The sequence below is a fragment of the Lytechinus pictus genome, chromosome 3 (genome assembly GCF_037042905.1).
Source record: "Lytechinus pictus isolate F3 Inbred chromosome 3, Lp3.0, whole genome shotgun sequence".
Lineage (NCBI taxonomy): Eukaryota > Metazoa > Echinodermata > Echinoidea > Temnopleuroida > Toxopneustidae > Lytechinus > Lytechinus pictus.
This window is the reverse complement of record NC_087247.1, coordinates 66172670-66188854: the sequence shown is the minus strand read 5'-3', so window position 1 is coordinate 66188854 and position 16185 is coordinate 66172670. Positions and strand designations below refer to the sequence as shown.

At 33.2% G+C, this 16185-nt stretch overlaps 1 protein-coding gene across 20 annotated transcripts in view; it reads right to left on the bottom strand.

Moving 5' to 3' along the window:
- Window positions 1–7017: 7017 nt before the first annotated feature.
- The window catches only part of LOC129256800 (dynein axonemal heavy chain 3-like), a 101979-nt gene continuing 92811 nt past the window's right edge, over window positions 7018–16185 (bottom strand). For all 20 annotated transcript variants that reach the window (XM_064097606.1, XM_054894969.2, XM_054894971.2 and 17 more), the window contains 7 exons: window positions 15058–15156; window positions 13318–13500; window positions 12781–12873; window positions 12471–12644; window positions 11629–11739; window positions 10783–10843; window positions 7018–10571 (listed from right to left, as the gene is read on the bottom strand). In XM_064097606.1, the coding sequence (XP_063953676.1) occupies window positions 10426–10571; window positions 10783–10843; window positions 11629–11739; window positions 12471–12644; window positions 12781–12873; window positions 13318–13500; window positions 15058–15156 (867 nt within the window). In that variant the 3' untranslated portion in view covers window positions 7018–10425. The remainder of the gene's footprint in view (window positions 10572–10782; window positions 10844–11628; window positions 11740–12470; window positions 12645–12780; window positions 12874–13317; window positions 13501–15057; window positions 15157–16185) is intronic.

Genomic DNA, 16185 nt, shown 5'->3' with positions numbered 1-16185 from the left:
TTAAGACTAAAAGCTTTATAAAGGATGTACTTTTTGCCCCAACAGAGTCTGATTTGCACAAGATGGGGCCGTAATAAACCCAATATGTAGGTAAAGGTACATTTAAAACCGACGACCGACGTCCGTGATATAACAATTAGTGTATACTTGTTTAGGGGGTCAATTCAGGGAATACTTGTCAAGGGTACCGTTTTGTTTCCAATACTTGTTAAGGGTTGGGTTTCACACGCCAATACTTGTTAAGGGGTGCATTTTCAGAATATGGAAAATACGTGTTTAGGGTGCTTTTTGAGACCCCATGGTCGCGCATGGTATCCACTCGTCCATGGAAGTGGCCCCCCCCCCCCCCGGATTTAAGTAAATTATCATGTTCATGTGAACAATAAAATGACTGAAAATGAGGTCTACGTTGAAAAGAGGATAAATCAATAAGATGTAAATACTTTTTCAAAGCATTTTCATGAAAATTTTATGGAAGGAGATGAATGAATTTTCACACTTTTTATATTTCTAAAAAAAAACTGAAATGAAAATATGAGATTGACAACCTATTCATTATATTGTGTTTCTATGATATTGGTATTTGATATATTACTTTGGTTTCACATTTTCTGTAAGTTAATTTTTTAATGGAAAAAATAAATTATCAACATTGTGTATTAACCATATTGATCAGGGACTTATTAAATCTTTAAGTAAATGAATCTGTAACATTAAAAGCTTGCACCGCAGTTTTTGTCTCACCTGCATAGCAGAGTGAGACTAAAGGCGCCGCTTTTCCGACGGCGGCGGCGTAGGCGTCGTCAACACCAAATCCTAACCGAAGGTTAAGTTTTTGAAATGACAACATAACTTAGAAAGTATATGGACCTAGTTCATGAAACTTAGACATAAGGTTAATCAAGTATCACTGAACATCCTGCACGAGTTTCACGTCACATGACCAAGGTCAAAGGTCATTTAGGGTCAATGAACTTTGGCCGAATTGGGGGTATCTGTTGAATTACCATCATAACTTTAAAAGTTTATAGATCTGATTCATGAAACTTTGACATAATAGTAATCAAGTATCACTGAACATCCTGTGCAAGTTTCGGGTCACATGATTAAGGTCAAAGGTCATTTAGGGTCAATGAACTTTGGCCAAATTGGGGATATTTGTTGAATTACCATCATAACTTTGAGAGTATATTGGTCTAGTTCATAAAACTTGGACATAAGAGTAATCAAGTATCACTGAACATCCTGTGCGAGTTTTAGGTCACATGTTCAAGGTTAAAGGTCATGTAAGGTCAATGAACTTTGGCCATGTTGGAGGTATTTGTTGAATTACCATCATATCTCTGTATTGTGTATTGATCTAGTTCATAAAACTTGGACATAAGAGTAACCAAGTATCACTGAACATCTTGTGCGAGTTATAGTAGTTTTCAAAGTAAGCACTGCTGCTATATTGAATCGCGTGATGCAGGTGAGACCGCCAGAGGCATTCCACTTGTCAATGACCTGTTTTCTTTTAAAATTCATACTACTTTTGAAACCATATTCTCAAAGACTAGTATCGGCCGCACAGAAACGCTGTTAGCGTAACATTGCGCTAACAAAGGGCCCTGTTACAACCGGTAATCTCGCCGCGATGGCTAATGTCAAAGTAATGCATTATTTACATCTGGGATCAACGCTTGACATCACAATCTGTATATCATTATTCATTAACAAATCAGCTACTAACAGGATGGGTAGAATAATCGCACAGAAGGCACAGAAAGCACTGTTAGGGTGCCGTTAGGCGTGAGTGTTGTTAGGGGATTTGAGTTAGGCAAAATCTATAACTTGTGCATAGTTATCTAGATTTAAATTAAGATTTAGTTATGATTATTTGCATATCCTACAAGTTTAAAATCTTGTCTAGGAAAGGGTAAAGGAATGTAATTTATTATTATATAGGCCTACAAAAAATTCCTTATTACATTTTAAACATGAAATGACAGCAAATAGTAAATATAGGCCTATATTTACTAATTTAATTTTTAAAAATATCGAATAAGCTTTAAAAAGATCAAGAAAATTAGCCTATCATGATATTATGATGGAGATTCTGTACGAAAAGAAAATGCAATCCCACTTTTCATCAGTTTCTTTTGTTTGAAAATGCCCTTCACAGACTTCACTCATGCTCATGATAGAGTATTTGCCAATGATGATTATCATGCGATCATTTTTATCAGCTATTCTTCTTCTTTCTAATGTAGGGTCTATTCTAAAAATGTCTTCAAACACTTAAAAAAATGATATATCTTGGAAGAAAAAAAACTTGATGAAAAGGATCATATCTTGGCACTAATTAACATCCCCCGCTATATACCCATTCTTAAAGGGGTACTCCAGGCTGAAGAAAATAATAAGGTTTGAAATTGAAAATGAATACAAAAAATTATGCTATCTTAAAATTTTGCATTAGGCCCTATTTTGGTGAAATTTATATTCATGTCTTCAGGAATATGCAATGAGGGTCTGTTGTATCATACAAAATTAGGTTTATTTAAATTTTTTCCACCCAGAATATTGCTTCAAAGATCATCATTTTGTTACTCGGGTGACATACACACATTTGAGACAATTACGAGTTCATTTTAATAAAATCAGAAAAAGGGGAAAGAGCTTAGAGGATATGGCATCATCATTCCATTTATTGCATATTCATGGCCACATGCTGCTCAGTAATATCATTTTCAAAGTACAGTGTTAATTTTTTAATATTCAAGAATTTTGTTATTTTTTTATCAGATTTTGATGAAATTTTCAGCAATTTGCTCATCTAATTTTACTCCATTCATATATTGTTGTGTGGGCCCGGAATACCCCTTTAATTTGGTCGAGGTCTGTTTTAAATTACTTGGTATAAGAAAGGGAGAAAAGTTTTAAAGGAAGAAATTATTCACTAACATCGTCACTATTGGTGCCCTTGGCACTGTTAGCGATTTGCATTAACATTAGCGCCACTGTTAGCTTCTGCCGGGATTTTTATTGTTAGATTATTAGGAATTCGGCTAAGCTTCTGTGAGCTTATCGATACCGATAGGCCTCCTGTTAGTGCTCTGTTAGTGAAAACATTGCGTCTAAGCGATGGTCGCCCGTGAAAGATGTGACTGGTTGTTACGCTAACAACGCTTCTGTGCGGCCACCACAGGTAGGCCTACATGGTTCTGAATGTGTGCAATATTTTGTAAGTGCAGGTCACTCCCATGATTGCTCAACAACATGATTTCATTTTTATATCCAATGCTAATTCTGTTTCCAGCCAAAATTCAGAAGAGTATTCATTACTTTACTTTTCTTATCAAAAACATCTGGTATCTTGCTTTTTATGAATGGAATAGTGTGGCTGACAATGAAAATGTAAAGTAAAACCAAAAGGAATACATTAGAAATACTTATGCCAGCATTTCTATGCTCATTTGATAAGAATTCTAACACAAGTGTTTAGACCAGATATTCAAATATGAAACATTTTCTTTTTCTTAATGTACTAATCCAAGGCCATGAAGACATGAAGAGGCAATGCCATTCTTATCAGATTGGAAAACTTGATACACATTTTATACAAGCTTTATAAGAAAATTATAACTGTGAATAGTTTTTCAAAGTTAGAGGGGGAAAATTCATTTATTCAATAATGAAAATTCATTGACCATAAATGAACTCTGACCTTGACTAGGGAACACAGCATTCATTCAATATCATCTGTTATATCCAATAACTATCTCATTCATTCTTCATTTGATTATATACTTTGGAATGGTTAACAAAAATAGTTTTATCAGGTAATTGATTTTAAAAGACTGTTGATCTTGACCAAGTGACCTAACAATTTATTCATATAATTGATTATACCTGATAACCAATATATTAAAATTTAACTGAATATGGTGTACAGATTTCAAAATCAGCATGAAAATAGCCTTTGGTTAAGTTTTTGAAGTTGATACCAGTTTACTTACCCCAAATGACTTTAGACCTTGGCCTAGTGACCTGAAAATGCCCTCATCCTTTTGCTAATACTTGGTAATCATTATACAGTATTCAAGTTTTATAGCATGGGAACTTTTGAAATGATTCAAATCTTAATAATGGTTGATATTTTTAAATTTATATTGATGCCAACACATGGTGAAAGTTCACTTACCCTGTTGACCTTCGACCTTGAAAATGTGACCTGAAACTCAGGCCAAATGATCAATGATACTTTGTCACCCTTATGTCGAAGTGTAGGGAAATAGGTCTTAATAATTTTGAAATGATGACATTTCAAAAACTATCTTGGTTAAGATTTCAATGTTGACAACACTGCAGCTGCCATCGGCAAAGTGGTGCCTCCATCTTGCTTCTGATATTTGAATGATGTTGGAACAATTAACTATACAATTTGGAGAATACGCTATGGGATATATGCTAGCTGATTTTCATTGCGATCACGCAATCAACAGCCAAGATCCGAGTGAGCCAATAAGCGCCCACCCCCCCCCCCCCCCCCCCGGCCTCGACTGCAATTTCAAATTGTCCAGGCTATTAAGGACGTTCCACAGTTAAAGTGAAATCCATGTCATTTTCACCAAACTTTGCACATAGATACTTTAGAACCTTAATATTCGAAATATGCAAAAATTAACATAGGTCCATGTGCTTGATTTTTTGCTATAGAACTTCAAAGTTCACCCAAATTGATCTTCTTAAGAATTGCGCATTCAAAAGAATTTGGCATTTTTAGACCGCCCAAGATTACTACAATGAGTTTAAACCTGTATTACTCAGTCAAAATACATGAAAAAGTCATCAAATTTCGCAAGAGAGTTAATAATTGTATCGTTAGAATGGAGAATATATTTATAGTGCTATTTGTTTGCAATTTTAAGTTTAACAGCACTGTCAGTTCTTAAAAATGGCGTAAAAGATAACAAAATCCCAATCTAAAAAATGTGAAATTTCAGTAACAAACTACAAAAGTACAATAAATGCTGCACTTTATTCAAAATCCATGTCATTTTCACCAAAATTTGTAAAGTTGTAGAGGAAGGTATACCTAAGAGGAACAAACATTAAAAAATAGGGGTTCATGTGCTTTTTTTTAAACTATCAGTATTTTTATTAGAGCAAATGTGCTTTTTAAAACACCAAAAATGCGCCGAATGCTTTGTATCTATGTGAAGAAAAAATCAAAACCACTCTACCATTTATTCAAACTCGGGGTAATATTCGTGATTCTTGGCAGCACTGCAGAGTAAAGTATTTCGAAATTGTAGAGAATCTTTTTTTGAATGGTCCATGGAATAATTTCATTTTTTAGCTTCATGAAATAACGCATCAGATCTGCAGTTAAAGTGCAGAAGATGAGAAAAATCAGCACATACCCGCAGCTAATTAATCACCTGTTCATCCATTGTGACGTCAGCGCGCAGAGTGTAAACTATGCGCAGATCATAATGCGCACAAACATAACTGTGGAACGTCCTTAAGTATTGATTTATTGAATGGATATTTTTTTTATGTACAGCAAATACCTATCATGTCTACCAATCGATAAGTATGGGTATGGCATAGTTTAATTTATGTCTGATGATGTTATCATGTTTCATATTGTAAGTGAATGTTTCATTGAGTTCTGCATGACCCTACAAATAACTGGAATATCAAGAATGTAAGAGCAGTCTTGTAAGTACTGTTGGCTATGTTGTAATATTAGACAAGGTATGAGATAAATCTGTGAACATTGTCAATTGTGAATAAAATTATGCACACATGTATCATACATTCGATTCCCTTTTTATTTTGAATTTCATTGCTATATTTAGCCTTTCAAGCATTTTTTTCAGTTTCAATGTTTTTTTCATTTTCTTCCTGTACTATGGGTTTTTTTTTAACTCTAATTGAAGTTTTCTCTTTTTCTTTAAAAACTAAAAATAGTCATCAAACCAAACTAAAACTTTAATTAATCTTTCCATGGAATAAATATTTAGGTTTGACTCAACAAAGAGCAAGAAATCTAAAATAAAATTTGTAAACATATTAAGATTAAACCAAAAAAAATCCTCTAGTTGGAAAATATATAAACAAATGCTAAAAATATCAATATAGGCCTACTGTAAATATATTTTTACAAACGTACATTTTGACAAGGTAATATACATTTAGTTCCAACAAAGTTCATTCAAATGAAATTTTACAACACAAGTCCTCTTCAGGTAAACATTATAAACGAGCAACCAACGAACGTTTCCCTGAAGAAGACGTTACATCAAAAATTCAGATTTCATTTGAATAAACTTTGTTGGAACTAAATGCATTACATTGTCAAGATGTAAATTGTCACTTCCATATACAACACACAGAATTTCCTAGGCTTTATATAAATGCGTCCCAGATAAAAGGAAACGGATTCCCATGTCTTTATTCTTCAAAGGCAAATTATGATATTTTACATATTCATATAATTCAATTATTTCTCTTTGTGATACCTAACATGAGTCAAACACTTCACGCATTAATGCTCAAGACGAGTTTGAAAATTTAATGTCAAAACCAGGTTGCGCAGAAAAATTGGACAAGATTCGTTCGATATTGGCTCATTAGCATTTTTTTGTATTATTTAAGATTCTCTCACTGATCCCTAAAATGAGAGTGGATTCAGATTCACACACAAGTTTCTGCACAAATTGTTTCTGATATGCCTTAATATTTAATGTTTGTAATCTGCCATGCGTGAATGATTTGCTTAGCTGTTGGTTTCAAATTAGAGATGAGATTCCACTCATTGCCACAAGTATCAAATTTATAGTAAAAAACATATTTAACAATTGTGAAGTCTATCTCTGAAAACAGGTTTCCTTTTTTGTGGGACACACTGTACAATATATTTTCTCTCTCCGTTTTTCCTCTTTTCAAAGATAATATTTCTCTTCCATCACATTTTTGAGCAACCTCACACAATTTACTCACCACATTAGTACTCAAACATCCATGTAGAATTTAAAGGATATATTTATTATAAACAAAGGATAATGATTTTATACATATCTCATGATCGACTTCACAATAAATTGATCTTTTCATCCTTTGATGATTCATGATCATGAATAATTTATCAATGTAATTATTTGTAACATGCACTTCAAATACAAACAGACAAAACTATACATGAACATAGTAAAGATATTTTTCTTAAAGTCAAGGTAAACTGGAGCACATTTTGGAATGTTGATATAAACTTTTATTTTAATGGCTAACTTGGCAACACAAACTACTATTATATATATCAAGTCAGGGATATGTTAGATATAGCAACATACTAAATATCTTTTATCATACATCTGATCATGAATTCATTCACAAAGACATTAGCTGATTTAAACTGTCATATGAGTACTAAAATGTTGGTGATATTCATCAACAGAAACAAAATAAAGTCTGAATTCCAATAGAAAATATATGATTGTATTAGAGCTCAGGGAATTTAGTTATAAACAACTACAGACACACTGTGAATCAAAGGAGGGAGATTTTCATTGTACTTCATGAACTGTATTTAAGCATGATCTGTTAGACTGTATTCAGAATACATTTAAAGAAATTTGCAATGAATCACAGTCCTAAAGTTGACTGTGGTTTGAATATTTAATTGCAATTTAAAGAGCAGCAAATTTGAATCATTATTGACAAAGCACAAGACAGAATATAACATGAATGTCCAATCTTTGGAAGCAGCATATAGAATGCATAGAGTTGAGAATAATCATTTTAAGAATTTATTCCTCCATAGAAAAATAATTGCATCTGTACAAAATTATTTCCGATGTAATTTAGGTAAAACAGTTACCTACATGATCTACATACAGGTTTTATGATACACCATACTGATATACAACATCAATTATATACAATAAATAATAACAAATTCACATAATCCAAAACAACCCTATTGCATGAAGTACACTAATTATTGTGAATACGTTTTGCTGTAGAATATAAAATCGACATTAAAATAGTTTAGCAGAAAAGAACAGTAATATTGACACTGCCCAATCTTGATGTCGCGTATATATTTTCTTAACCCTAAACTGCCCGGGGGAGTCAGTCAAAACCCCCCTCCCTCAACATCTTTGACCATTCCGGCATGCAAAACTCTTTGACTGCGCCACTCGGTGAACTTTAAAGTCTCATACATCTGTCGAGAACAAATTTGTGACACTTGGGTACATGGTTCCTCGGAAATTATCAAAGGAATGAAGAAAAATAGAAGGTACAAAGAAAATAAATAGGAAATTGATTTTCAAACCAATGATTTTTGGGAAACAATTGTTTGGAATACTGCAGAGAATATTTACTTCAATAATTAGCATTTACAGTGTATTGAGCTTTATTCAGTGAAGTGGAGCAACAAGTACATGTATGATTTATGCACAGATTAGTATATAATATAAAAAAAATCTAATTATTTTGGAAAAAAATCAACATAGGTGACATCACATACTACCATCATGCAAATTTTTGTAGCGCTCACCCAATTGGTGGCCGAGATCTCAGGGAGGGAGGATGGGGGTTGAATCACAGAACAGCCAAAAAAAGGCCAGAGATGGAAAGGATTGAGATCCTCAACATAAACCAGGACATAAACTTTAATTTGGCTCTAATTTTCAGCCATATTTCTGGTTTAATGACTTTAGCATTTGAATGAAAGTATGCAAATTGTAATGACAACTGAACTGAGCTGAATACTATAAGTTACTCTGACAATTTGTTCTTAGAATTCACATCACATTCTTTCTGCATCAATGAGAATAATTATTTATACATACATGATTTCTTTCACAATACATATACATAAAAATAAGTTAACAGAAAAAATAAAGATATTTATTTCTAAAGTTTATTTAAAAGTGAATATATTTACATGTATAAACTAATCATCCAACTGCAAATCTGTTTAAAGAATTCATTGTGAGTTGCCTTTATTCATTCTAACTTTTAATGCAAAGATTAAAATAAGTTTGCAGAAAACGTGAAATATAATGATTTTATAGAGCAATATATCATTTATTGAAATGAATTATATGCATAGAAATTATGCAGCATTCTACATCATCTACATGTATATATAGAGCGTTTTAGCATTGCTTAAAAAACGCATATTTTGGTGTGCATCAATTGCCTGTGTAGTATCAGAGCGTATCCCTAAAAAGTACCGAAATCCGACAAATATCCCATAGGCTCCTATACAAAATTTGTTATTGAATAGGAGACCGTATTCAACAGTATAGTGCGCATGCTCGACTGCCACATTTACTTGCAATATAATTTAAATTTTGTAACTCATTTGCTTTTTCATTTCAAGATATACAGACAAGCTTAACACAGATAAACTGTGTCTGGATTGAACATCATTCTGGATATATTTCATCAGTCATTGGACGGACTATATAAATGATATCACTAAAGACACAATAATATTCCATAGCATTCTCTGTATGTGTCAAAATCTCCATTAAACTCTCAAAATGATACTTGCTACTTTAAGTTTTAAAAAATGCAAAAACAATGCTTTCAGAAGTTACATCTCAGAGTAAACTATTTAACTATGATCCTACTTCTGTAAATTAATCACTATTTAACTTCTATATGAAAATAAAGAATATGATTGCCTAAGTTACAAATGAGTGAGCATTGTAGCCAAAATTTTCACTTTTCAATGGTCACCGGTGGTATTTCTTGTACTGAAATATCAGAAAATAGTTTTTATTGCTTAATCTATAAAGTGTGCTCACTAAAACTACATTACTATACCTTTTACTTTCATCCATGTGATGAATCATTTGGATGAAAAATGTCACCCATTTTTTCAATAAGGTTCATTGCTTTCATAAACAATAAAAATATTTCAAAGTGTACATGCACACAGTAGGAGAATTTGTCAAAAACTTAATCATAGATCCTCCAAATAACCCTATTTCTATGAGAAGTGACAAATTCACCTGTCTGGTGCTCACTTCTGAATATCTCAGCTGATTGGGCCAATAAAGCAAAGAATTTCACACTTGACTGAACATAATGATTGATGATATATCAGTCCTATGATCAAGAGCTAAGCTTATTTTACAATGCTAAGACCTCATTTTCACACAAAATAGGTTCCTGGCACATTATTATTGTCAAAATTGTTTTCCCTTTCAAAGTTATGGTATTTTGTAAAATGAGGGTATTGCTTTGTTGATGAGTTTTGAAGAAAAGTTGTCTCAGAACTACTACATTCTTTGGATCTGGCTGTTAAGTTGACAGAACCTGGTCATACCCCAGTTGTTCTAGTTATCAGGTTGGTTGAATTGGCAACATCCTAGTTCATCTAGTTCAAGTTAGCATAACCACACCCCTTTTGAACTAGTTATCAAGCTGACAGAGCATAGCCACACCTCTGTTGATCCAATGGTTTGGAGTATGAGATGATGGGAGCTGTATCTCCAGAACAAAGTTAGTGGAGTGCCCAGTAGTAGACAGCGTTCCTCGTCGGACACTTGTTTTGTAAACTATAATAAAGAGAGAAGGAAATACTCTAATATTTATTAAACAATGTATGTATATATTGGATTAGAATTTCCCCCTTTTCAAAAAAAATTCAGAAACTACAATGTAAATAAAAGATCTGGAAATGAGTCACAGAGGAGTTAGTTAATTTCTAAATGAAGAGATATACAGATTCCATAAAAGCAAGGTACCGGTACATTATCTAGATCTTACCTGGACATGAATAGGACTGGGTATTCTTAACATTTGACTTCTCGATAGGTTTAATCCATATCTAATGAATACGAATTAAGGAAATTATACAAATATGTTAACACTTTACATGAGCTGCAGTAGCAGATCCAGAATTTCATAAATGAATGGGCACAGAAAATAGGTTGATATCTTCTGAATTTTATGACAATGAAGAACAAACAAAAAGGTTTTTATACCTTTAAATGCATACTTTGACCAAGTTCGAAGTTGATCCATCAAATGATTCTTAATTACAGGAAATAGGAACATACAAATGAATGACACAAAAACATAATACCTCCAGCAACTATCTAGCTTTGGCAGAGGCATAAAATGGAGCATTTTTCAGGCAAAATGGGAACTGATGCTGCCAGTGCTCCTGTTGTTATCTACCATATGCTTCAGAGTACAGCTTTAGAAGGGAAAAAAACATTTTTGGTGTTTTTATTACAGGTACATAAGTCAATGGATTCTCAACTGTGTGCAGTCTCAGTGTATGCATCCGTCATTGGAAGATCAGAATTAAATTAAACACCTAACTTATAAAATGTTTAAATAGTGACATATATGTCCTTTGACCTCATGAACCCCAAATATAACCAGATTATTGTCACTTACATTAATGCATACAAAATCCAAGTTAATCCCTCTAATGGTTGGTCGTCACAAGAACAGGATATTTTCAAGGACGTAAAATTTTATGAATCAAGTTTTCTTAAAACACATAACATACATCAAGCTTTCTACAGATATCCTGTAATTCAAAAGAAATACTTTCCTTAGCATAATTGATCATGAATTATAATAATTGAATAAAAAGGATACAACAGGAAGAGTATCATAGAGGATCTTTGGTTGTGATTCAGCTAAGACATGGGTTGGTCTATCCCAACGAGCTCCTTCAATGAACAAACCAGTCACATATACTCCATCACCCTGTAAAATAAATTCCATTAGAGTTCTGTTACAAATCATTACAGCTAAATTAAAGTAAAACATTAACCCTTACATTAATTTCTGAATTATGTCTTAACATCACATACACAGTCATTACAATAATCAAAGACACTACAAGGGTAAGACTGGACACTCAATGTAACGAAATGTTAGGGATGGGCGCCAAACAGGTTTTGGTTGGTCTGCGCCCCCTCCATCACCCCCAATATCATTTCCCCCACATGCCATAAACACAAAACCGTGCTGATATGCAAAATTTTACCTACCCAACGGTATTGGGGGTACTTCCCCCATGTACAAAATTGAGCTACTAGTATTTATAAAATGGTGATTATGTAAAAAAATTGCAGGTACACATGTGTTTATACTACTTGAAATGAAATAATAACCTGGCAGAAGGGTTGCAATGATTTGTAAACTAGATGGATTTTCAACTGCCACACCAAGAAGAATATTATCGAAAGAAGAGGTATTTTCGGGCATATAAGGACCCCAACGACCTTTTACCTCTAAACCCAAAAATGTAATCAGATCATTAACCTTCCAATATGTATACTCAATCCAAGTTTTTAAGTTGATGCATGAAATGGCGCTTTATTCATTACGAGAATGGAAAAAGAAATGAACGACAACCCCAAAACATAACCCCTACAGTGTGCAAGGACATCAAAAGGACTTTCTACCAAACAAACCACTTGAAATATTCTTACAGGTTTGGAATCCATACTATTCTCTTTCTTCATGACCTCAAAATCAAGTAGTAGCTGATCAATTGGTATCTTGTATCGTCTAGCAAAGTTCTGCATGGTTCCGGTAAGAAATGAATGCGTGAAGTAGAAACCTGATAACCAGAACACTGTAGGCATCCCATCACGTATCCAATCCTACAAGATATCAAATACAAAATCAATAATGGTAGCATTCAAACAAAATAATCAGAGAAAACATATGATAGCTACAAAAAAATCAGAGGTATGTATAAGGCGAGGTAACAATAAAACCGTGTTTTGCTTTACTTACTTTGAAGAACTGTAGTCTTGCCAGGAGATCAGTGATGTAGCTACCTAGAGGTTTTAAGGATGGGTAAGACTTGGCTGCCCACATACCAGGTACCTAAGAACAGGAACAAAATTATGAGAAAATTAAATTATTCCACGCAGAAAAATCAATCCATGTATTTGATTAAATCTGATTTACAAGAAAAATTTGCATTTTCATAAAATATGTACGCCCAATTTCCAATTTCTGGGATGTTCTGTAATAATTTATCTGTTTTCTAATTCACATTAAGTTGTAATGATCTCAAATTATCATGGCTTGACGAGTTCATGAAGTGCAGTAAGAATTCATTTTTAAACACACAGGTCAGACAAGCAAAGGGGCTGATTATTTCATGAAATTGCCCAAAAGATCATTTAGTATATTTCGAGACATTAAAATCAAGCAAAACATATAAAAAACTGAGATAAATCAAATCCAGGCAGAAGTTCATAATCAGAAAAATGTTTAGTATTATGTTCACAACAGAGGAAGGGAAACATATGTACTGATACATACCTTTCCAACCATCATACTATCAAATACATCTTCAAGCTCAGCAGACATTACAACTAATCCTTTCATGGCCTTGCGGATATCCTGAAGACTAGACCTAACCACCTCAATCAAGCGATTGAAACGGATTAACTCCTGAACCAGCACAGTATTCATCGACTCCTCATAACGCACAGGATACTTGGTCTATAGTCAAAATAACCAATAGAGATATATTAGCATTGTCACAAGAATCCTCTTAATTTTACGCGCAAACAAATTAGATATGTGAAGTTTCAATAATATAATCAAATAATATTGACTGGCCTGAGGGGAACATAAAATATATTGCTCACAATAGAATCATATTGGCCAGAGTCATTAGACAAGGGCAATATGGTTCTTCTAAGGGCAATATATTTTACGTTCCCCCCAAAAAAGGTCAGTCAATATTTTTATTATTATCCAAATCAGACATCTAGAGCAAAAATTTGAAAGTTTAGATATTTTACACTTTAAGAATGGGAATCTATTTTGTCATGTTGAGCAGACTAGGCCTCTGAACTTCATTGTGATGTAATATTAAAAGCAAAAAGAAGCTGCTGAAAACTGCTTATCTAATAAAAGAGAGCCAATGGAGTAAATTAGAAAGTCAAAAAGGGGCCTAAGCTTTCGATCCTAGCAGAATCTTCGTGGGGACGCAGTATCCAGCGTTGTCTCATCTTGATTAATATTATGACGTATAGCACTGTGCGTTTCAATAGGACGTGTATACGGACGCAAAGAATACGCGGATGTTAGCTCTGTCTTATTCCCCGTTACATTTCCACGCATTTTCTCATTGACTTTCCTGAGCGGGCAATAACTTGGGTCCTTGGATCGGTGGATAAATGATTGAAAACAGGCGATAATGTATTAAAGTTGCCCTGCTCAGATGTCCGATACGAATATATTCATTTGATATTTGCCTCCGACGAAGATTCTGCTAGGATCGAAAGCTTAGGCCCCTTTTTGACTTTCTAATATTAAAAGGACGTGTCCCTGGCCTGGGGACGCAGTATCCAGCGTTGTCTCATCTTGATTAATATTATGACGTATAGCACTGTGCGTTTCAATAGGACGTGTATACGGACGCAAATAATACGCGGATGTTAGCTCTGTCTTATTCCCCGTTACATTTCCACGCATTTTCTCATTGACTTTCCTGAGCGGGCAATAACTTGGGTCCTTGGATCGGTGGATAAATGATTGAAAACAGGCGATAATGTATTAAAGTTGCCCTGCTCAGATGTCCGATACGAATATATTCATTTGATATTTTTCTTAAAACATTAGTTGTTGATTAACTGCAATGGAAGTTGGGAGTTTGTGAAATAATGTGGAATAGATGAAAAAAAATTATGTTCCAAAACAATTTACGTTTCCCTTGCTACAGTCAACAATGGTGACCAACACTGGCTCCCTTCTGTAAACCAGAGTCGACACCTCTTGTGAACTAAAGTAAAGGTGCGTATTCAGTTGTAATGTTTTCTTTCATGTTCTAATCCTAAATTATGCATACTTAACACACCCAGTATCATTTCATTGTTGTTGGTTTTTTTTGTAATCATTGTTTTCAACTGATTTCCAAAGTAATTTGCAACCATTTTATAATTTGCCACATCACCTTTAACCATAATCTAGCATTCTTGGGTTTCATTATACACAAGACACATAGTTAATACACTGCAATAATTGCATTTTTTCTATGAGAATATTTCTTACCTGTACTTCTTCTAAGTTGTAATCAGGAGGGATCTTGGATAGAATATCTGAAGCCAGATCTTCAATGATTTGTTGAGATGACTTTCCTCCTCCTGATGCCTGACAATACAGTAAGGGAAAAGTAAATTGTTTTCATTCTTGTTAATATTCTTTCCCACCAAGCAAAAAAATTGTATGAAGTAAATAAAATACTTGAAATATAAATATAAAAAAATCTTGGCCCTGTTTACATTTAGAGGGTAAATCTTTACTTACAGGGTATCCTATTTCTTCTGTCTTACAGAATGTATGAAAACATTAATGATAGAAAATAGTAACTCAGTGACATATTTCAAAATTCAAGAGTGAGTCAAATTCAAAATTCTTATTTCAGATTTCTAGTGAAGATAATCATATTTTCAAGATTCAAGAGTGGGTTATATTTGGAGTCCAAACTTAAGATTACTAGTAAAGATAATCATATATTTAAGATTTTAAGAGAGTCAAAATTCACAGTTTACTTATGAAGATAGTCATATATATATATATATTGAAGATTTAATAGTGAGTCAAAATCATTCCATGAAGGAAAAGTCCTGCAATGTATTAAACTTAAGTCATTAAGCAAGCACTACCTGTTAGACTAGTGTAGTAAAAAAAAAAGATTAGTTTGATACAAGATTCATGCCTATATCTGGTTTAAACCAAGATGAGAAGATGAATATGGGTTAAATTCATTTCTATCCATTGATAATTAAAAAGTACTCTGATATTCTAAAGAACCTTTTAGTTTTGTCTATGATTTTGATGAGGAATTCAAGATTCCTTGACATCAATTTCAGAGATAAAGAAATATTCAGGGTTGTTTTGTCTTATTATATCTTTCTTTACTAAAGAGGAAAAAGACATTTAATTTTTTGTCAGATAAGATGAACTAATATATGGAAACGCTTCCACGTACAAATTAGAAACAGAGCAAAAATAAAGCCAAAATAAAAATTTTGTCAGCTACACTATAACAAGTGAAAAGTACACTGATAAAAAAATATATATATACACATTCTATATTCCATTCCAATTGATTTCAATATTTGGTTGATAGAAATAAGTCTAATTTTTTGGCATTGAAATAAGTATAATAAAAACTAC